We start from the raw sequence: 22,702 nt of genomic DNA, 5'->3' as shown, positions 1-22,702 counted from the left end.
CACCAGTCTGGAGGCCTTACACCCCAGCTCTAGCCCAGAGTAGTCAAACTCAGACTTTGGGCCAGGGTGGAAATTCCTGTCACGATCTCTCCTGCATACACTTATGCCTGGAGGAGGAGGAGGGGAGAGGAAGGCCTTGGATGTGGAAGACAGAGCAATTCAATGAGAGGATAATATTAATTTCTGTTAGTAAAGCAAAGCCATTGCGTCGCTGAGTTAGTGAACGCCAAGCCGCCAAAAGCTCTATTGGTACAGTTGCTAAGTGAAGCTCACAAAAAAGGCAAGAGCCTAATCATAGGACAAAAATGACTTTCCAGGAAGACTATTCTACCAACTAGTATTCAATGAAGACTTCTGGGCAGTTTGCTAATGCTGTAGAATGATTTCATGTATATTGTGACCTGGTAGGGGCCTCCAGCCCATAATAAAGAACAGCATCTCTATACAAACACAGGGACTGTACGAGGCAGACGGAAAAACAGAGAGGAAGTAGAAACGGAGCCAACTTGAAGAACTGAAATGACACTTACATGCCTTCACTTGTGTCAAATCTAAAAAAAGAGAAACACACACACTTAGCATGCTGATATGATGACCATGCTGATATGATGACCATGCTGATATGATGACCATGCTGATATGATGACCATGCTGATATGATGACCATGCTGATATGATGACCATGCGTTAGAGAGCTATTAGCTAGCTAATGAGAACGAATGCTGGTGGTTACTGTGACATTACGGTGCATTATTTTAGTGAGGTTCTCTGTGCTTGGCTGTGACTTAGCAGTAGTTAAGGCTCATTAGACTGTTAGATCCAGCCCAGATTCTGGGCTGTGTGTGTGGGTGACTGTTAGATCCAGCCCAGATTCTGGGCTGTGTGGGTGGGTGACTGTTAGATCCATCATGCAGAGTGTGTGGGTGACTCTTCGTCCCTGTGATCAGGGGAGAGGATTGCAGTAGTGCAGGGCCTTGTCTCAATCCTTTCTTCCACACTGATCCAGAACTGCAATGGAGAGAAATTAAAAACATAACCACTTACAAACACCTTTGGTCGACTGTTGGTTAGTACTAACTTGGTCATTGGTCCCTTGTTCTTGTTGTTGTCCACTCCGTTGTATGTGACGGCTGCTAGCTTCCTGCTGCGGTAGTTCTCATAGTGGACGTTGTTAGTCACATCCTTCAGGTCCTGCATGTGGGTTCTGGATCAAATCAAATTAAAACTTTATTTAAACTGCATGTAGGTTCTGGAACAAGAAGACAGAACTCAAATAAAACTTTATTTAAACTCAAATTAACCACAGCAATAAACTTTACAGTAAAAAAAAAAACTGTGACACTAAAAGACATTTAAACAGTCAGAGAGATAAGTGAGGAACGATATGGCACTGAGAACTGGCACCATAATGTCTCTGCCGATGCTCATGCAGAGTGTAAAACAGGACACTCAGTGGTGCATGACCATCGTGCAGAGTGTAAAACAGGACACTCAGTGGTGCATGACCATCGTGCAGAGTGTAAAACAGGACACTCAGTGGTGCATGACCATCGTGCAGAGTGTAAAACAGGACACTCAGTGGTGCAAGACCATCGTGCAGAGTGTAAAACAGGACACTCAGTGGTGCATGACCATCGTGCAGAGTGTAAAACAGGACACTCAGTGGTGCATGACCATCGTGCAGAGTGTAAAACAGGACACTCAGTGGTGCATGACCATCATGCAGAGTGTAAAACAGGACACTCAGTGGTGCATGACCATCGTGCAGAGGAATGTGTTTGTGTGTGCTGGAACAGTACCTGATGAGCATGTTCCTCAGGATGGTGAAGTCACAGTGCTCTCCATTCTCCACTAGAGAGAGACAGACACACAGGCAGAGACAGAGACAGAGAGTTGTCAGTTACCACAAGGGGGTGTGACAGTCACAGGAGGGAGATGGAGAGCTAGTCACTGCTGAAGGGAAGACCTCACGTCCACGCTCCTCGTAACCCATCGGAGAAGGTCACAGGGGAGGGGCCTCTGGCTTTCTCATTCAATAAGTTTTGAGAAGGGGACGAGGAGATAGGAAGCGAGGAGTATGCAATTAAGATCTTCCCCCAGAGATTGCGTGGAGTAGACAGGAAGGAGAGTCGGTGTAATACTGTCAGCAGTCACAGTGTGGTGCCAGACACCATGTATACTCCCACATACACTAGTTCCCCCTGAGGTTTCTGCCTGACTGCTGTGTGTAGGGAGTGGATCACATAGCTGAAGTGTGGCCTTCCCCTCTCCCTCTCTATATTTATACACTTACACGGTGCCAGAAACATTTTTTGGTAATCCAAAACTCACTCCCCATGGGCGGGTTTCATGCAACCGCCACAGAGGTACTGTAGTCGTAGTAACCGCACAGTTCATCCAGTCGAAAGAACACAACTGTACTATCTTATACCAAAATTACAGCATCTCACATACACTACAGACCAAAGATGTTGACTTGTAATCTGGTCATAGACAGAGATACAAAGCTGTATCTGAATGGTAGAGTTCAGAGTAGAGCTGACTTTCCCATCTACTCTTGCAGCGGTACAAAACAGTGGGGAGCAGAGAGGGGACATTAATTCACTTCTGGGGTTGGAGTGTATTCTCGTGTGTGTGTACACATGACCTGAGCTCTGATGTCATGAGGTTAAAGTTCAAAATAGCTAGCTAAACTTCATACAGGTCCACTCTACTAAGACAAGTGCTGTAGAGTCGAGAATCATTTAGAGGGAGTGGTGCTAAAGCAGCTTCCTGTCGGTCTGTCTGTCTAGCATCAAAGAGAACTGAACACATAACCTGTCGGTCTGTCTGTCTAGCATCAAAGAGAACTGAACACATATCCTGTCGGTCTGTCTGTCTGCATCTGAACACATAGTCGGTCTGTCTGTCTAATCAAAGAGAACTGAACACATATCCTGTCGGTCTGTCTGTCTAGCATCAAAGAGAACTGAACACATATCCTGTCGGTCTGTCTGTCTAGCATCAAAGAGAACGGAAAACATATCCTGTCGGTCTGTCTGTCTAGCATCAAAGAGAACTGAACACATATCCTGTCGGTCTGTCTGTCTAGCATCAAAGAGAACTGAACACATATCCTGTCGGTCTGTCTTTCTAGCATCAAAGAGAACTGAACACATATCCTGTCGGTCTGTCTCTCTAGCATCAAAGAGAACTGAACACATATCCTGTCGGTCTGTCTTTCTAGCATCAAAGAGAACTGAACACATATCCTGTCGGTCTGTCTGTCTAGCATCAAAGAGAAATGAACACATATCCTGTCGGTCTGTCTGTCTAGCATCAAAGAGAACTGAACACATATCCTGTTGAATAGAACACGTCTGTCTGTTACATACAGGACTCTCCTCAAAACACACCCTCCATCTAAAAGGGCCCGTTATATGCCGAGTTGATACATAGCAATGGTCATTTCATCTCTAAGCTTTTGCTTTGTTAAGACATTAACAAATGTCATGTTTGTCGTATGCAAAATGACCTAAGTACTACTCTATTTGTTAAGAACATTCCATGGTCATTACGTCACCAGTAGATAAAGTGGAGTATATACCGGACTGACGTAACTGGTCAGACAGGAACACACATCACTCAGGGCCAGAGATAACATAGCAAGTGAATGTTTATAACACAACATAACTATAGGTCAAATGCTGGGCAGGAGGCTACTGAACCTCCCCAGGTTCTGGTTGTATAATGTTTAGTATAGGAATAGTGTTGAATAATGTTACATTTTAATCCTCTTTTTGAGCTGAAACTAGAAATGTAGATTTATTTGATTTAACCAGGCATGTCCCAACTAGATGGGACTAGAAATGTCAGCATTTTAATTAAGATACAGAGAGGGCCTAAGATACAGAGAGGGCCTAAGATACAGAGAGGGCCTAAGATACAGAGAGGGCCTAAGATACAGAGAGGGCCTAAGATACAGAGAGGGCCTAAGATACAGAGAGGGCCTAAGATACAGAGAGGGCCTAAGATACAGAGAGGACCTAAGATACAGAGAGGGCCTAAGATACAGAGAGGACCTAAGATACAGAGAGGGCCTAAGGGAAAAAGCATAACGGTCATTCTAAGTCAAACATGACCTGCAGACGCACTTCCCCAACACACAGTTGCCCGGATAATATATTGATCCCCATAGTAGGGTGAGAGATTGTATTACTTCCACACGTAAACCTTTCAAAGTTAAACAAATCGACGTGTGGGGAAACCTTTGTGCTAATATCAAATAACACCCAGAGGCTGTTGTGTGTGTATCCAGGCCAGTGTCTTGACTGTGACCTCTGACCCATGGCTTCTCACCTTCCGCCACGCCCCAGGGGTACTGCCTCCCTCTCACCCGCTTCTCGTTGACCACGATGATGGTGTTGCTACCAACAACAGCCAGGGGCAAGCGATCCTGCAGGGGAGGGAGATAAAACATTACACAGCAGACACACAACTCATTCAAATAACCTGTTAGACAAGGCTATGCACACACATTCTGCTGCGGTGAAGTATGTTTACCAAGACTCCTTTTTTAAAATTGGATGGAAAATTGACTGGAGATAAAGTAGTGCATTGGGAACACAGCAACTCTAATGGCAGTGACAGTTGAGAACAGTGGTTTGTGTGTGTGTCTCCGTGTGTACCTTTAGTGACTGTGTGTTTGATTGTTCGCTCCTGTGTGTGTGTGTGACAAGTGCATAGTGTGCTGGACCAGCAGAGCACATGTGACCTAATCAATACTACCCACTCAGCGGCAGCGGTAGCCAACTACCCACTCAGCGGCAGCGGTAGCCAACTACCCACTCAGCGGCAGCGGCAGCCAACTACCCACTCAGCGGCAGCCAACTACCCACTCAGCGGCAGCCAACTACCCACTCAGCGGCAGCCAACTACCCACTCAGCGGCAGCCAACTACCCACTCAGCGGCAGCCAACTACCCACTCAGCGGCAGCCAACTACCCACTCAGCGCCAACTACCCAGCCAACTACCCACTCAAGCCAACTACCCACTCAGCGGCAGCCAAGCCAACTACCCACTCAGCGGCAGCCAACTACCCACTCAGCGGCAGCCAACTACCCACTCAGCGGCAGCCAACTACCCACTCAGCGGCAGCCAACTACCCACTCAGCGGCAGCCAACTACCCACTCAGCGGCAGCCAACTACCCACTCAAGCCAACTACCCACTCAGTGGCAGCCAACTACCCACTCAGTGGCAGCCAACTACCCACTCAGTGGCAGCGGCAGCCAACTACCCACTCAGCGGCAGCCAACTACCCACTCAGCGGCAGCCAACTACCCACTCAGCGGCAGCCAACTACCCACTCAGTGGCAGCCAACTACCCACTCAGTGGCAGCCAACTACCCACTCAGTGGCAGCCAACTACCCACTCAGTGGCAGCCCAACTCAGTGGCAGCCAACTACCCACTCAGTGGCAGCCAACTACCCACTCAGCGGCAGCCAACTACCCACTCAGCGGCAGCCAACTACCCACTCAGCGGCAGCCAACTACCCACTCAGCGGCAGCGGCAGCCAACTACCCACTCAGCGGCAGCCAACTACCCACTCAGCGGCAGCCAACTACCCACTCAGCGGCAGCCAACTACCCACTCAAGCCAACTACCCACTCAGCGGCAGCCAACTACCCACTCAGCGGCAGCCAACTACCCACTCAGCGGCAGCCAACTACCCACTCAGCGGCAGCCAACTACCCACTCAGCGGCAGCCAACTACCCACTCAGCGGCAGCCAACTACCCACTCAGCGGCAGCCAACTACCCACTCAGCGGCAGCCAACTACCCACTCAAGCCAACTACCCACTCAAGCCAACTACCCACTCAGTGGCAGCCAACTACCCACTCAGCGGCAGCCAACTACCCACTCAGCGGCAGCCAACTACCCACTCAGCGGCAGCCAACTACCCACTCAGCGGCAGCCAACTACCCACTCAAGCCAACTACCCACTCAGTGGCAGCCAACTACCCACTCAGTGGCAGCCAACTACCCACTCAGTGGCAGCCAACTACCCACTCAGTGGCAGCCAACTACCCACTCAGTGGCAGCCAACTACCCACTCAGTGGCAGCCAACTACCCACTCAGTGGCAGCCAACTACCCACTCAGCGGCAGCCAACTACCCACTCAGCGGCAGCCAACTACCCCCAGCGGCAGCCAACTACCCACTCAAGCCAACTACCCACTCAGTGGCAGCCAACTACCCACGGCAGCCAACTACCCACCAGCGGCAGCCAACTACCCACTCAGTGGCAGCCAACTACCCACTCAGTGGCAGCCAACTACCCACTCAGTGGCAGCCAACTACCCACTCAGTGGCAGCCAACTACCCACTCAGTGGCAGCCAACTACCCACTCAGTGGCAGCCAACTACCCACTCAGTGGCAGCCAACTACCCACTCAGTGGCAGCCAACTACCCACTCAGTGGCAGCCAACTACCCACTCAGTGGCAGCCAACTACCCACTCAGTGGTAGCCAACTACCCACTCAGTGGCAGTGGTAGCCAACTACCCACTCAGTGGCAGCCAACTACCCACTCAGTGGCAGCCAACTACCCACTCAGTGGCAGCCAACTACCCACTCAGTGGCAGTGGCAGCCAACTAGTGGCCCACTACCCAGTCAGTGGCAGCCAACTACCCACTCAGTGGCAGCCAACTACCCACTCAGTGGCCAACTACCCACTCAGTGGCAGCCAACTACCCACTCAGTGGCAGCCAACTACCCAACTACCCACTACCCACTGGCAGTGGCAGCCAACTACCCACTCAGTGGCAGCCAACTACCCACTCAGTGGCAGCCAACTACCCACTCAGTGGCAGCCAACTACCCACTCAGTGGTAGCCAACTACCCACTCAGTGGCAGTGGTAGCCAACTACCCACTCAGTGGCAGTGGTAGCCAACTACCCACTCAGTGGCAGTGGTAGCCAACTACCCACTCAGTGGCAGTGGTAGCCAACTACCCACTCAGTGGCAGTGGTAGCCAACTACCCACTCAGTGGCAGTGGTAGCCAACTACCCACTCAGTGGCAGTGGTAACCAACTACCCACTCAGTGGCAGTGGTAACCAACTACCCACTCAGTGGCAGTGGTAACCAACTACCCACTCAGTGGCAGTGGTAACCAACTACCCACTCAGTGGCAGTGGTAACCAACTACCCACTCAGTGGCAGTGGTAACCAACTACCCACTCAGTGGCAGTGGTAACCAACTACCCACTCAGTGGCAGTGGTAACCAACTACCCACTCAGTGGCAGTGGTAACCAACTACCCACTCAGTGGCAGTGGTAACCAACTACCCACTCAGTGGCAGTGGTAACCAACTACCCACTCAGTGGCAGTGGTAACCAACTACCCACTCAGTGGCAGTGGTAACCAACTACCCACTCAGTGGCAGTGGTAGCCAACTACCCACTCAGTGGCAGTGGTAGCCAACTACCCACTCAGTGGCAGTGGTAGCCAACTACCCACTCAGTGGTTTCTCTCTTATTAATCCTGGGGCTGGTGGGGCCAGTCCAGCCAAAACACTAGTAGTGGATTTTAGTGTTAGATTTATGTTATGCCTTCAGCAGGGATGTAAACACTACATTTCATGATCAGGATAAAGACAGTGTTGTGTTCATGTTTGTCAAGTTTTTTTCTCCTATTTTTTCTTCAATTCCAGCTTTGGTGTGGAAAATACAAGCTGTGTGTGTGTGTGTGTGTGTGGGATCCAAACCTTGATCTTCTTGACCATCTTGTTCTCCTCCTCATCGTTGGTCTCTGGGAACTCGTAGATCTGGATTTTGTGCTCTGTGATTTCTCGCATGATCTATAAAGAAAGTGAGAGAGAGAAAGGTGAGAGAGAGGGGGGAGAGAGAGAGAGAAAGGTGAGAGAGGGGGAGAGAGAGAAAGGTGAGAGAGAGAGAAAGGTGAGAGAGAGGGGGAGAGAGAGAGAGAGAAAGGTGAGAGAGGGGGAGAGAGAGAAATGTGTGAGAGGGGAGAGAGAGAGAAATGTATGTGAGAGAGGTGAGAGGGGGGAAGAGAGAGAGAAAGGTGAGAGAGAGGGGGAGAGAGAGAAAGGTGAGAGAGGGGGAGAGAGAGAAAGGTGAGAGGGGGAGAGAGAGAAAGGTGAGAGAGAGGGGGAGAGAGAGAGAAAGGTGAGAGAGGGGGGAGAGAGAGAAATGTGTGTGAGAGAGAGAGAGAGAGAGAGAGAGAGAGGTGAGAGAAAGGGGGAAGAGTGGTAGAGTTCATGTGAGTCGTGCTTCCCTCTGGTCCATCTAGGCCAACGAGCCACAAACATCAATACTCACTCAGGCTGAAGGGGCAGTCAATACACAGGATGAGGGAACTGTGCACAGCACGTACACACACTCGTTGAGTCACATGCAACAACTGTGCATCACTCATGTATTGCATGTGTTCTCTCCCACAGGAAAAGCTTGCATACACTACTAATATCACAGTCTACATCTGCATTCAGAGAAAGACATACACACAGGACATGGTGTGTACACAGTGCCCACACACACACACACCTGCTTCTTGAACTGTTGGCACTCCTCAGGAGTCATTGTGTCCGCTTTGGCGATGAGGGGGATGATGTTCACTTTTTCATGTAACCGCTTCATGAACTCTATATCAAGAGGCTTCAACCTGGAGAGAGAGAGAGAGAGAGAGAGGTTTTGAGTTTCAACAAGTTCCTTTCATTTAACATGGTCAAGGTGAAGCTTGTTGGCGCTACACTGGAGGGAAGGAGAGAGGGATGGAGAGAGGGAAGGAGAGAGGGATGGCGAGAGGGATGGAGAGAGGGATGGAGAGAGGGAAGGAGAGAGGGATGGAGAGAGGGATGGAGAGAGGGAAGAGGGGTAGAAAAACTCAGATTCACAGCTTGGCTGACCTTGGGACTAAAAAAAAACAATTTCCTGTTCAGAATGAATCTCTCTCTCCATGGCAGCATCTGGCCCACAATACACTGTAAATCTACTGAGCAGCACAGCACTCTTCTGTTCTGCCTGAAAACAATTTAATTTAAACAGCCATCAAGTTGGTATTTCATACAGAGTTAGAGATTCCAGTCTGTAAAAGTAGATCCTGGGATATCTAAACCATGTTGAATCCTGGCACACAGACAACATGTACAAGTCTATGCTCTGCCTTGGCTGTGGCTGGATTCAACTGTATGTTCAGAAAGTTAGATCAAGAGAGCAGCATGAATCATCGCACTTTGAAAAATGATTGTGTTTCAGTCTCCATTTTGAAAGATCAGTTTACGCAAACACACACACACTAGGCCTACACACACACCCCCACAGCCTGCCCCCACACTCCCACGGCCTGCCTGCCTACACACACACACACACGGCCTGCCTACACACACACACACACACACACACACACACACGGCCTGCCTACACACACACACGGCCCGCCCACACGCACACATGGAGAGAGCACAGGCCTGTCAAAATCCCCCTTTGTTTATGGGGAGCACAGCGCAGCCCACAGAGATGCAACAGCAGGGCCAGCTGTGTGGAGCAGAGCAGAGGACAGACAGGAAATACAGAGATGAGAAACAGCCTCCAACAAAGTGAACCCAGGAGAAGAGAGATACCTAAATGAACATGTTCAATCTCAAATGAGTGGAGGAACACTTTTCTTCCCCCGTGGAGAAGAATTATTCACAGTTTGAGAAGCGGCAGGGACTAAATTTAACTATTATAGTGTGTCAAGAATGGCGCCATTCTAGCTGCAGTACCTACCCGTGTCCAGAGGGGGCAATGAAGTAGAGGCAGCAGTGCACTCTGTTGTCAGGCATCTGCCGTCTGTTGACCCGGGACTCTGAGTTGAGGTAATCCTCAAACTTACTGTCGATGTGATCGATGACTGGCTGCCAGCTTTATAGGAGAGCAGAGCACAGACATTACTCAATTACTCTATATTTAATGTAGAATATACACATTCAGATAGAGATATAGGGCAGGCTAGGCTAGCCAGTCAGTTGGCAAGTCAGTCGGCCAACAAGCATATCAGTCGGTCAGCCAGCCACCTAGTCAGACGTACCAGTTACTGTTGTCGACAGCGTCCCCGAACCCTGGCGTGTCAACGATGGTGAGAAGCAGCTGAACTCCTCCTTCCTTTACCAGCACCTTCGACTGCTCCACCTGAGATTGTAGAGAACACTAAATAATTATAACAAAGACATGTAGAAATTCAGCACAGAATCACAGTGAACTATAAAAAAAAAACACCATGACATCAGTTTCTCTCCATTTACGGTTCATTTGAATAGGGACATGTACAAACAGACGCATTGAAAAAAGAATCCCCCGATGCGTTGCACCATAGTGTGTGTATAACTTGCGCTAATTTATGCTAATCATGACAGTTTGCAGTCTCGTCACCTCCGAGCACTCCTCTGTTGAGGGGATGGGCTCAGATTCAGGGGCTTGGTTAGGGGGTCTAACATAGTCCTTTCATCTTTATCTAGAAAGTATCTGTTTGGAGAAGATAGCTAACCATCAAACTACAAAAGCCCAGGTGAAAAGAAATGTGGTTTTGCCAAATATAAATGACAGATAGAGATACACTTGTTGAGGGTTGTCACCAGGCAGACTGAGGATGATATTTGACCTTCGACCCAGAGAGAGCTCTAGTAATACAGGGTGTACATAGCAGATTGCAGAGTGGCCTCTTAGCTGACCAGAGAGCTTTAACCAGCAGGCGGTCCAGACCAAACCTTGTGATTAGCAGATGAGCTGCACTTCAATGATTTAATCAGGAGGAACATATGAAGGCCTGCAGTGTTCCGCTCAGATCACAATGGAAGGCATTGTGTGTGTGTGTTAAAGCAGCTCTGTGTACAGTAAGCAAGCTCTGCTTCAGCAGTTGTACACGGACCAACATAAAACACTACTATACCTCATTTGTTTACACACACACACACACTTGGTGATATAAGCAGCCTTCACCATCCTTTTGTTTACTTAATGACATACTTCATTGCTGTAGGACCATTTTGAGAAGGCCAGCCCAGCCAGCAGCCCATAGTTTCTCAAAGAGCAGCACATTTGAGTTTAACCTCAGCAGTTAAACTTAACAGTCACCTTCCACTTAGAAAGCACGTAGAATGCCTGTGGTTGCCTGAGGCTGGGTTACGGCTGCTCTACCTCCAACCTACCCGCAGGGCCCCAGCTAAAGGCTTCTTCTCCCCCACACAGCCTCACTGTGTGCTGGCCACCCCCTGGCTGGCTAACAAAGAGCAACGGAAAAGTGAAATTTCATCTGTGAACATAAACACCATTTTAAAAATATGGAATAACATTTTTAACAAATATTGTGTTGCAATTCTGACCTACAATATTACCTTTGAGTTTGGTCAGTTTCATCTCACTAACAAACAAACGTACAGCGGCCTGTGAGGAGTGCTACGCGAACAAGCATAGCATAGTATATTAAAAAAAACAAATCTGGGAAACCGGAGAGGTATCCTGCACGTTTTCAGGTTTAAAGTCTGTTACTCCTCAGTTGAGTTTACTTCACCTTTATATGGATATCCCATATGGATATCCCATCCATTGATATGGTCATGAGTAAAGTTCTGGACAACCCTCTGCATCTTGATGAGATAACAAAGGGTCTAAAGTTAATGCAAAGTGGCAAGGCCCCTGGCCCTGATGGCACGGCCCCTGGCCCTGATGGCACGGCCCCTGGCCCTGATGGCACGGCCCCTGGCCCTGATGGCAAGGCCCCAGGCCCTGATGGCAAGGCCCCTGGCCCTGGTGGCAAGGCCCCTGGCCCTGGTGGCTTCCACGGTAGATTTTTACGAAACATTCTCAGATCAACTCGCCCCATTACTGTTAGATATGTTCACCGACTCGTTATCACAGGACTCCCCCCGACGCTAACCCAAGCCTCTATCTCACTTATACTTAAGAAAGAGAAAGATCTAGGGGAATGCGGTGGATATCTGCCCATTTCAATTTTGAATGCTGATGTTAAGTAATTAGGTTCTAGCATGCCGATTGGAACCCTGCCTTCAGGATGTCATATCTGATGATCAAATGGCTTTCATCAAAGGGCGACAACTGTTTTCCAATGTACGACAGCTTTTGAACATTATCACCCCCAAATTGTTGTTTCTCTTGATGTGGAGTGGATTTTGGGAAGATTTCGTTTTGGGTCCAATTTCATTTCATGGATACGTCTGCTCTATTCTGCTCCTACGGCTAGCGTACACACCAACTCTCAACCTCCAAATACTTCCCCCTCTCCAGAGGGACCCGTCAAGGGTGCCCTATGTCCTTGCCCCTTTTTGCTCTTGCAATAGAACCGCTTTCCTTGGCCTTAAAACTATCACCATCATTCACTGGAATCCACCGAGCTGGTGAAGAGCACAAAGTGTCACTGTATGCAGATGATCTACTAAACTCATCAAAAAAAGACTCTTTCTTTCAAAGTTAATTCGTAAAAATCCAAATAACTTCACAGATCTTCATTGTAAAGGGTTTAAACAGTGTTTTCCATGCTTGTTCAATGAACCATAAACAATTAATGAACATGCACCTGTTGAACGGTCATTAAGACACTAACAGCTTACAGACGTGCCTTAGGCATGAGGACTGCAGATGCGGCCAGGGCAATGGATTACAATGTCCGTACTGTGAGAGACCGAAGACAGCGCTACAGAGAGACAGGACGGACAGCTGATCTTCCTCGCAGTGGCAGACCACGTGTAACAACACCTGCACAGGATCGGTACATCCGAACATCACACCTGCGGGAAAGGTACAGGATGGCAACAACAACTGCCCGAGTTCAGACTCAGACTGTCCGCAATAGGCTGAACTGAGGGCTTGTAGGCCTGTTGTAAGGCAGGTCCTCACCAGACATCACGACGTCGCCTATGGGCACAAACCCACCGTCGCTGGACCAGACAGGACTGGCAAAAAGTGATTTTCACTGACTAGTCACGATTTTGTCTCACCAGGGGTGATGGTCGGATTTGTGTTTATCGTCAAAGGAATGAGCTTAGCACCGAGGCCTGGACTCTGGAGAGGGATCGATTTGGAGGTGGAGGGTCCGTCATCGTCTGGGGCGGTGTGTCACAGCATCATCGGACTGAGCTTGTTGTCATTGTAGGCAATTTCAATGCTGTGCATTACAGGGAAGACATCCCTCATGTGGTACCCTTCCTGCAGGCTCATCCTGACATGACCCTCCAGCATGACAATGCCACCAGCCATACTGCTCGTTCTGTGCGTGATTTCCTGCAAGACAGGAATATCCGTGTTCTTTCATGGCCAGCGAAGAGCTCGGATCTCAATCCCATTGAGCACGTCTGGGACCGGTTGGATCGGAGGGTGAGGGCTAGGGCCATTTCCCCCCAGAAATGTCCAGGAACTTTCAAGTGCATTGGTGGAAGAGTGGGGTAACATCTCACAGCAAGAACTGGAAAATCTGGTGCAGTCCATGAGGAGGAGATGCACTGCAGTACTTAATGCAGCTGGTGGCCACACCAAATACTGACTTGTTACTTTTGATTTTGACACCCCCTTTGTTAAGGGACACATTCTTCTTAAGTATGTTTTGAAAACACTTATGATATGCAGTATGATCATTTTTCTTTTGCATATGCGCCTAAATATTTGACTGTACGACTTGGAATGTGAATTTAGGAGCACCAGTGCGTCTAGAAAAACGTGAGGGTTAGTATCTCAAGTATGTTTATTTGCGTGCACCTACATTTGTCAACTTAGGTGCACACGTGCTCCTTGTAAAAAAGGTCAGTGTAGAGGCCTGATATGTTGCATGTGTGAACCACTGTGTGTATGTTCCAGCCAAAGAACAGCTAAACTACCAACTGCAGGGAAAACGATGGGATGAGGTAAAAAAACTTTTTTTTTTTTTTTTAATGGTTTGAACATTTAAAATGTCCAAGCAATAAATCTACAGAGGAGTCAGTTGACAAGAGTCACTCAATCGTTAGCTGTGTGCATTCCAGCGCTTTTTTATAGGGCAGCGTGATGACACATCTGTCGACCCCACCCTAGCCAGACACTGACACCTGGAGCTGGTGGGCCAGAAGATTCTTTACGGTGTGTGAGACGTTGACCTCCACATCCATTAAACCCTGCTAAAATGCAGCTGTTCATTCCAGTTCACACTGTGTGCGTGTGTGTGTGTGTGTGTGCATGCGCGCTGCGGTCCCTGAGCTCCGTGACCTTCTGTCACAGGAATCGAGACGGCACATTGAGATCCTCCCATCTCTTTTCTTGACCTCTGACTTCTAACCCCAGCTGCTGCTGGCTACTGGCGGAGATACATAAACCTCAACCAGGTCCTCTAATCACCAGAGTAGGACTTTCTCCTTCCCTATTCTCTCTCGCTCTCTCACTCACGCCCCTCTAGTCTGTCTTGTTGTAACTAAAACAGGTTACAAATATCTTCTTAGGCACCACCATAGCATCGACTGACAGTGGCATAAAAAATAAAAGTTTAATTCATGCTGTTCAACCGACTGCACCCTTTACAGTGTCATGAACGATGCTAGTGTGAGATGCTGAATGGATAAAACAACCGAAATGGACCACTCCCTGTCTGGAATGAGTTAGAGATGGTACTAAACAGTGTAATGTTAGGAGAAGGATCAGTGCTGAGTAAACAGCTAGTAAAGAATCTGCAAACAGAGTTTTAATCCCGCCCTCCTCTCTTCCTACTCCCTACCCCCTCTCTCCCTTTCCCTCTTATCCCCCTGCTCTCTCGCTCCCCACCTCCTCTCTTCCTTCTCCCTACCCCCTCTCTCCCTTTCCCTCTTATCCCCCTGCTCTCTCGCTCCCCACCTCCCTCTCTCCTTAACAGTGAGTCATGCCTCTAAGCGACTGACCACAATGATCTCACAGACAGACATGGAAGAGGAACCCAACACTGACCGCTTCCGCCACACTTCTCTCTGCTACGGTTGGTTGGCTCAGCTGTGTCATATGACATTAGGCTGGCACAGACAGAAATTAGCATGCTAAGCGCTAGCCTCATCTGCCTAGTCTCCTCCTCCCGTACCCTCTACATCTGTTAATTACCCACACAGACGCCTGCCCTAGCCTGGTCCAGATTTGTTCAGCCAATTCCTATGACGGTCGGTGGCAATGAGCACTAAAGTTGGCTGAACAGCACGAACACATCTGGGACCAGGCTAGCCCAGTCCCTTCAACACAAACAATATAGCATAGCCCTCATCACCCCAAGGTCTTCAGGCCTCCAAACAGATCTGGATGGATCCCAGAGGGCGTGTTGTTCATTACCCAACCAATGCATTCCATTGGGTTTCATCACATCACTCTGGCTCGACTGGGAAACAAAAGACACCGCAATTATGTGAAAGCTCAGTTTGTGGTTCCTGGAGAGAAGAAAAATGGAAAAAAGAAGGCGTTATTCATTCTTCCTTTCTTCCCCTCTAGGATAAACAAGCGTAGAGTTCCCACCAGCAACTCTTCCCTTCTGGGATCCTGACCCAGCCAAGTTTATCAGGAAACCTCTGGAATAATGTGAAGCCAAACGATGCAGAGAAAAACAGACACTCACACGCTCTAATCTTGTTTAAACTTGAAGTACTTAAGGATGTGTAATGCACAGGTAAACAAATTGGTGGGTGCTGGGCTTAGTGGAGATTTAGACTGTAGTGTTGAGAGGAATCGCACGAGAGACGAAACAAGAGAAGCCCCTTAAAATGCTCAAGCTTCTGTGGGTGTAAGTTAGCTACATAGAATACCACACACACACACACACACACACACACACACACACACACAGGCAGAGGGATGAGGCAGAGGCGATGTTTCTATTGGCAGTGAATCACAGAAACAGGATCACTTTCATGCAACTTCAAAAAGGGAGGTACAATACAATGTGGTTCATCCTCCATTGGAGGATGTTTCTGGGAAGCAGGTCAAAGTAGATGGCGAACCATTGTTCAAGTGATGTCGTCTTCATGAGATGGTAAACCACAAGTGTAGCACCTTCAGTACTACTTCCTGTTACTGCTCTGACTACTTCCTCTTCTTCAACTGGCATGCTAGCATGTAGTGGTAGTGATGCTCAGAGATCAGATCCTCCCTTAGTAAGGACTTGGGACTTTTCAAACAAAGACAAAGAAGTCTGGGAAGTCAACCCAGGAATAGAGAAGAGGTTGGCTGTGTCACTTCTTGTTTTTGTAAGAAATATTCATGTGTTAAAAATTCCCAAAGTGTCTATTCAATCAGCTAACATACAGTTCAGACAGACAGTCGTACCCTAAGAGACGTCCATCAAGTCTCTTTCACAGTTCCAAAATCAAAAACGAGGTCAATGCCAGGCATAGTATTATATCGAACCATGATTGCGTGGAACTTCCTGCCATCTCAAAATCACTCAAGCAAATCAGCAAAATTAGCTTTAACAAAACCTCTCCTTTACTGACCAAATAATAATCCAATAAATAAATCTACTCCTCTCCATTCCGAGAACATCTGGTGTTTGGGTTAAAGATAAGATGTTTCCATGGCACTGAACTCAAACAGGCTCTAAGAGAAACAGTGGAGAGAAAAGAACAGAGATATTAGATTTAGGTCTCTGTCTTTTTTACCACATGACGCTAGCTAGAGGAGGCTTTAGCTGGAAGAAACTGATGTACCTGGTTCCTTTATTAACGGCCCCACCCCGGTGTGTCTCTTCATTTCTTATGCAGCTCCACCACACTTCACAGTTGGTGGTGACTATAACGTATAACGAAAGTCCAGTATTTTATGTACGGGACCCTTTTCATTTCATGAATGGCTCCGACTATGTTCAGCACCACTAAGTTAACTTCACTGCAACCCACTATATCCGGAGGTGAGTCAAATATAACGAAAAGCTAAGGCTGTCACGGTTGCTGAGGCAACATATGTATGGGACTCCATTCCCTGGGTGAACGGCGCCAATCCTGTGTGACGATGTTCCTTTATTAAAACGAACAACTCCACCAAGGTTACCATTATACCACAAGAGACCCACTGGGTGGTATTTCTAACATGTTAGATTAACTAAAGAGTATGTACGTGCTGGCCTGTGTGTAATGTTATTAAGAATGGACTGTTAAGTCTTACGTGTATGAAAGTGTCAATTCATATTTTAAATCAATGTAGCTCGGTCCTTGAGTTACGGTCCATAATGTTCTGTATTGTGTCATGTTTTATGTGGACTCCAGGGAGAGTAACGGCTGCGGAAGCAGCAGCTAATGGGAATCCTAGTCAAATACTACCAATACTAAAACTGACTCACCAGTACACTGAGGATTCCACAGCTCTGAAGCAATAGGCTGGTAGGAGTACATTATCCTGGCACGCCTTACCCCTCACAGCCTCCACAGGCACGCCAGGGCCAGCCCAATGACATCATTACAGCACTATTAACACATGATCCTCACCTACCTTAGCTTGGGTGCCTGTCTGTTTCTGCTCGCCTGCCAACGCCTTATGGAATTGCTGGCATGATAGAGACTGGCCCCCAGGCTACGCCACTCTGGCCTGTACACAACATTACAAACTGTCATCAATGACTAATCATTCTCCTATTGAGAAACATTCAAGCCAGGTAGAACGTGTGACTAATAGTGATCTGTCATCGGATAGGTGTGGCGTCATAATATTTGGAACTCTGTGTGTGTGTGTGTCTCAGAGGCATGTAGTCCAGCTCTGATAAGAGACCCATGGTTTTATCCCCCGTTCAATCATCACAGGAAACAGTCTGTTTGGAGCACCCCTCTGCGCTGTGTGTGCATGGCCAATCCTTTGGCACACACACAAACGAACACGCACTGCAGGCTGTTTTGGGCTTTCAACACCAGGAATTGGCCTGGAGGCCATACTTGACACATTAAATGAGATCCAACGACAGACAGAGTGTGTGTGGCCAGAGTTGGGTAACTCATTCAGCAGCTGCAAGCCAAACAGAATAAACCAACAGGACAGGACATTATTGGGAATCCTCTTATTAACATTTGTCTCTTTGAAACATGGGCTCAGATCAGCAAACAGATAACAGGCAGCTCTCTCAGCAAAACAGGCCTTTACAAATAGATGTCTGCAGTGGAGTAGACATATTGCAAAACGGATGTTTTAGAGACACTTGTTTCACAGATGTTTGAATATTCCATATCCAGAAACATGGCAGTGTCAGTGATAAAACTGGACGTGAGAAGAAAGGTATTTTTCGACATGGTTGAGGAGGCCACCCCATCTAACAGGGCCGTTAGAGGGCGGTTACCCAGCCCACTGTAGTCTCTCCAGTGCTAACATTATCACTGATGGAGCTGAACTAGGGCATAAATACTGCGGTGCAGAGATGTTCCAAGACATGAGGTGTTGGCAGGCTCAGTCTCTCTCTGCTATACTGCTGTCGTCCCCGGCCAGGGAGCCAGTCCATCACAACCTAATCCTCTGTGTGACAGAGTTCTCACACACCTGGCCCATGTACAGTACACACACACACACACACACACACACACACACACACACACATCACACACAAAATGAATCTATGCTCACATGCCTCTCAAATAAATCACTCACACACACAGACAGACAGACTCATATGCTCACCCATTCTAAAAAGGCACTCAGAAGCCCAACATATGATTCCTTAGCTAGATTGGTCTGGATTGAACAGGCTCGCGGGCTGAATCTGGCCCCCAGGGCGTAGTTTCCCCACCCCTGCTTTAGTCCCTCTCAAATCAATGTGACACCTCAGCCTACATGTACAGCACAACTTCCTCTTGAAATCAGTGTCAGCGAGTGGAGACGGCCAAGCAAGCGTGGGAGAAGCGAGTTGGAGAGCTGTCCTCCAACTCTGACTCCGGGCCTGGTGAAATGCCTTGGTTCTGTGAGTAAAGACTTTAAGGCTTGGTCAACACTAAGCCTGACAAAGGGCTCTTAAGGACTCAGGGATTCACACAGGGAAACACTGAGGGAACCAAGGATTAGCTAAAAGGAGAAGGGATTGGATTTATCCTTTATTTTACCAGCGAAGTTACACTGAGATTGAAATCTCTTTTTCAAGAGAGCCCTGGATGAGAGGTGGTAGTGAGAGGAGGTGGTAGTGAGAGGAGGTGGTAGTGAGAGGAGGTGGTAGTGTCTCTCTCCTGGTTGGAGATTCATAGTGGTGAGAGCAGAGCAGATGGCTCAGTCACACAGCACGGCTCTGGTTGGTGTTACAGTTCACCCCCATAGCTACAACTAGATCAACCCTCTGCCATAGCATCTTAAACCACATACTACAGAATATTAACCCTGTAAAGAGAATATAGAGGTTAGACAAAGTAGTAGAGGGAATATCTACTGTCAAAACCACTACACCAGTAGAAACACACTGGTTTGGGCCATACAGCACAAGTATAGGAAACTCCCTAATAGCAGATGTTCTGTTCTAATCTCTCTCAACCCCTCCACTGCTTCTCTTTATGAGAATGACACTGTGAGTGTGTGTCATAAATCACAGGTAGTGTGGTGTTCTGGTTGTGAACCCCTTGGTTGTCAAACGATTTCCCAGATTGACTGGGGCTCATCCTTCATCAGCGTGGACTAATTTCCTCCTTGCAGACTAGAAAACAAATACGTCAACCCCTGGCTCTGCACCTTTACAGCTGTGTGTGTGTGTGTGTGTGTGTGTGTGTGTGCCTCTGGCTACAATGTAACAGCAGCGGCCATCAGGCAGCGGGGCCCAGTTAGTGCACTTCCCCTGACCGGAACATTAACTTCTGGCTCAGTAGTCAGTACACCCACGGAGGAGAAGAGCATGACTCCAGTCAAGTACTAGTTCTCTATTCCAGCCAAAAACTCCCTGTTGTTATTTGTTTTGCACACAGTTGCTTTTCCCAGTTGATGAGTCAGTCGCCCACACCTGATATTCTGTATGGTTTCAGCAGTGCTAGACATTCCTCCTAGCCTAAGTAGATAAACTGGTTGCAGGTGTCTTGCTATTCATAGACAGACGACAGGGCAGCGGTGGTAACAGGTTATCCTGTCAGTGCATCTACTCTTAAAGAGTGGCCTGAAGCCTCACCAGCAGCATGTCAGAGAGCCAGGATGTAATAGAGAGAGGGCCAGGGCTGTGACATCAATGACCCAAAACAACACAAAAGGACTGGGTGGGAGCTGGCTGTGGCACACCTGTGATACCACAGCCTGGGGCACCAGCAGTTAACCAGCCCAATGTCAGGGTTAAATGATTCAAGTAGAGTCCAGAGAAACATCTATTACAGGGCCGTGTTCATTAGGGCACACAGTAGCAAAATGTTTTACAACGGAAAAATAAGGAGCTTTCAGATAGTAGATCCTTGTTTCGGACCATTTTCTTCTATGGACATGACCCAGCTCTGCGTCAGACAGATGATGGCCAAACCTACTGGTATGAATTTCTTTAGGCTCCAGCATTGTTAAAAAAGGCTGACTTGGCAGAGTGCCTCAACATCAGATAATATACCAGACTAGGAGGGTAGTTCTGTGGCCAACAGAGGGACTTATGGGTAGTCAGACAGGATGGAGACACATTACCTAGCTATCACCCTGCACCTAAAGCAACATAATGGGGAAACAGCTTGTTTAATGTGGCGAGTGAACTGAAATATTTCACTCCTTTGGGAAAATAAAAAGGCGATTTCCTGTTAAAAGGGAGGGGAAGGGGTGAGCCTACTCATTTGTTTAAGGTTACAAAAGGGACAGAAGTATGATAGTGTATTCCAAGAGAGAAAGAAGTAGGGTGATGACAATGAGCTCCAGCTATGGTGCAACAAGCACATCAGCTGATCCTTTATTCATTATGTTTCTATCTGTTCCCATTCAAATAAACCAATTCAATAGGGTATCGTAGTCTTTACCTGTACTGTCTTCTTGATTCTGTGGGAGGGTCCAGGGTATTCAGGTGAATACAAGTCTGTCAGGAAGAGGGAGTTGATCAGTGTAGACTTCCCCAAACCAGATTCACCTAGAGAAAGAGGTGGGGGGAGAGCGAGGGAGAGAAAGGGAGAGATTCATTTCAAGAGGTGTATTTCACACTGTACTGGTCTTTCTAATCTTTGTTTTCACACTAAACAGTCGCAACATGGCATCTCTAGATGTAGTCCTAAGCCCTGCACAATGTTTAGAATTCTTTAAAATGTTTCACATTCAAGCTTTTTCAAACAGGAAATCAATCCATCTGAGCTGCCTCAAGTGAAGTAACAAGCTTTAACATGAGATGGAGAGAGATGGAGAGAGGGGGGGTGTTAGTGGGGCTGAATATCTTTCTTCCCAAGTCAAATTATTTTCCTGTCTGCATTTCAGGAATCTAAATCAGGGACTATGATAAGGAAAAGCCTAAAAGGCTGGCATAGTCATCATACCTTTACAGTGACCGTCTCACCACAAACTCATTTAGGAAATTTGTCTTGGATAAAATAACAGCTCAATAATCTCTCATGGAAAGATTCAGATTTTCAGAGAACAATCCCAGGTGGCTCTAGGTAACGCAACACCATCAAAAGTATACATAGCAACGGTTGGCGTAGGGACGGGGGGCCAATGAGAGAGGCTGAACAAAGGGAACAGTGTGATGGAACGGGGCGTGGCTGGAGACACATGCTGGGCTGGCACAGAGAACCGCAGCTCACTGCAGTGTGTGTGCGCATCGACCGTGCAGTTCAGCCCAGCATCGATCGACCACTCACTACTGCCAATTAACCAGCTACTAAACACTTTGTGTGCGCCACACAAAAGGAGAGCCCTCTTTCTCCCTCAAACATTTTAGAAAGAGGTTCTCTACACACGGTAAATGTTTCCAGCCAGGGCTAGAGACCCACTGACCTCACAATGGAAATGTTTTAGCGGTCAGGCTGTTATGAGGAATGAGGTGGATATGATCATCCATGTGGGTATTTCTTCAGGAAGCAAGACAGGATTTAGGGCCTACTCCTCTCGCTGAGAGTGGGTGGTGAAGGGGCGGGTTGTGGTCTTGTGAAAACAGCAAACTGAAATATGCCTGTCTTAAAAAAATGGCAGCTTGCATTAGGGAAACTATAAACTGACAGAATGGCAGGCTCAAGCGGATACAGTGAGTTGGGATTCAGCACTCAATGTATGTAAAGTTGGTCCAGATAGAGTCCGAAGCAGCAGCAATGATGAGCAGAGGAAGCTTAGCTCTGGTCACAACATTACACATCTCTCTTCCTGGGAGTATGGAGTGAGGAATAGAGCGCAGGAAGGGAATACGAGGGATGGCGGGAGGAGAAAGAAGGATGGCGGGATGCCAGCGAACAAGTTGGCTAGTCAGACTACAGAGCCGGGTTTGCTTCTTTGCAGGAGAGGGAGAGATGAAGAAAGGACGGGGAAACGGGTGAGGGAGGGATATAAGAGCTGATGTAGGTTATTCAGAGCTGGAGTTGCAGAATGTTAGCAGAGAGAGAGGCCTCTTAAATCCTTATGTCATGGAAATGATAATGGGGGATATCCCTATACTGGGCTATAGCTGGGGCCTGGGAAGGGATCTCCCTACACTGGTAGTACAGGCCTGTAGCTGGGGCCTGGGAAGGGATCTCCCTACACTGGTAGTACAGGCCTGTAGCTGGGGCCTGGGAAGGGATCTCCCTAAACTGGAAGTACAGGCCTGTAGCTGGGGTCTGGGAAGGGATCTCCCTAAAC

At 47.9% G+C, this 22,702-nt stretch overlaps 1 protein-coding gene across 3 annotated transcripts in view; it reads right to left on the bottom strand.

Moving 5' to 3' along the window:
- The window catches only part of LOC115128567 (septin-7-like), a 36,338-nt gene that overhangs the window by 3,953 nt on the left and 9,683 nt on the right, over positions 1–22,702 (bottom strand). The window contains exons 2-10 of one of the 3 annotated variants that reach the window (XM_029658497.2): positions 20,905–21,011; positions 10,080–10,180; positions 9,779–9,913; positions 8,555–8,672; positions 7,756–7,848; positions 4,339–4,435; positions 1,800–1,851; positions 1,079–1,204; positions 531–551 (exon numbers count right to left, since the gene is read on the bottom strand). In XM_029658497.2, the coding sequence (XP_029514357.2) occupies positions 531–551; positions 1,079–1,204; positions 1,800–1,851; positions 4,339–4,435; positions 7,756–7,848; positions 8,555–8,672; positions 9,779–9,913; positions 10,080–10,180; positions 20,905–21,011 (850 nt within the window). The other 2 variants (XM_029658499.2, XM_029658498.2) reach the window with 2 other exon arrangements.

This window comes from Oncorhynchus nerka, linkage group LG4 (assembly GCF_034236695.1).
Source record: "Oncorhynchus nerka isolate Pitt River linkage group LG4, Oner_Uvic_2.0, whole genome shotgun sequence".
In the NCBI taxonomy this organism is placed as follows: Eukaryota; Metazoa; Chordata; class Actinopteri; order Salmoniformes; family Salmonidae; genus Oncorhynchus; species Oncorhynchus nerka.
Note: the sequence above shows the minus strand (reverse complement) of the source record. Positions and strands in the feature narration are given on the sequence as shown.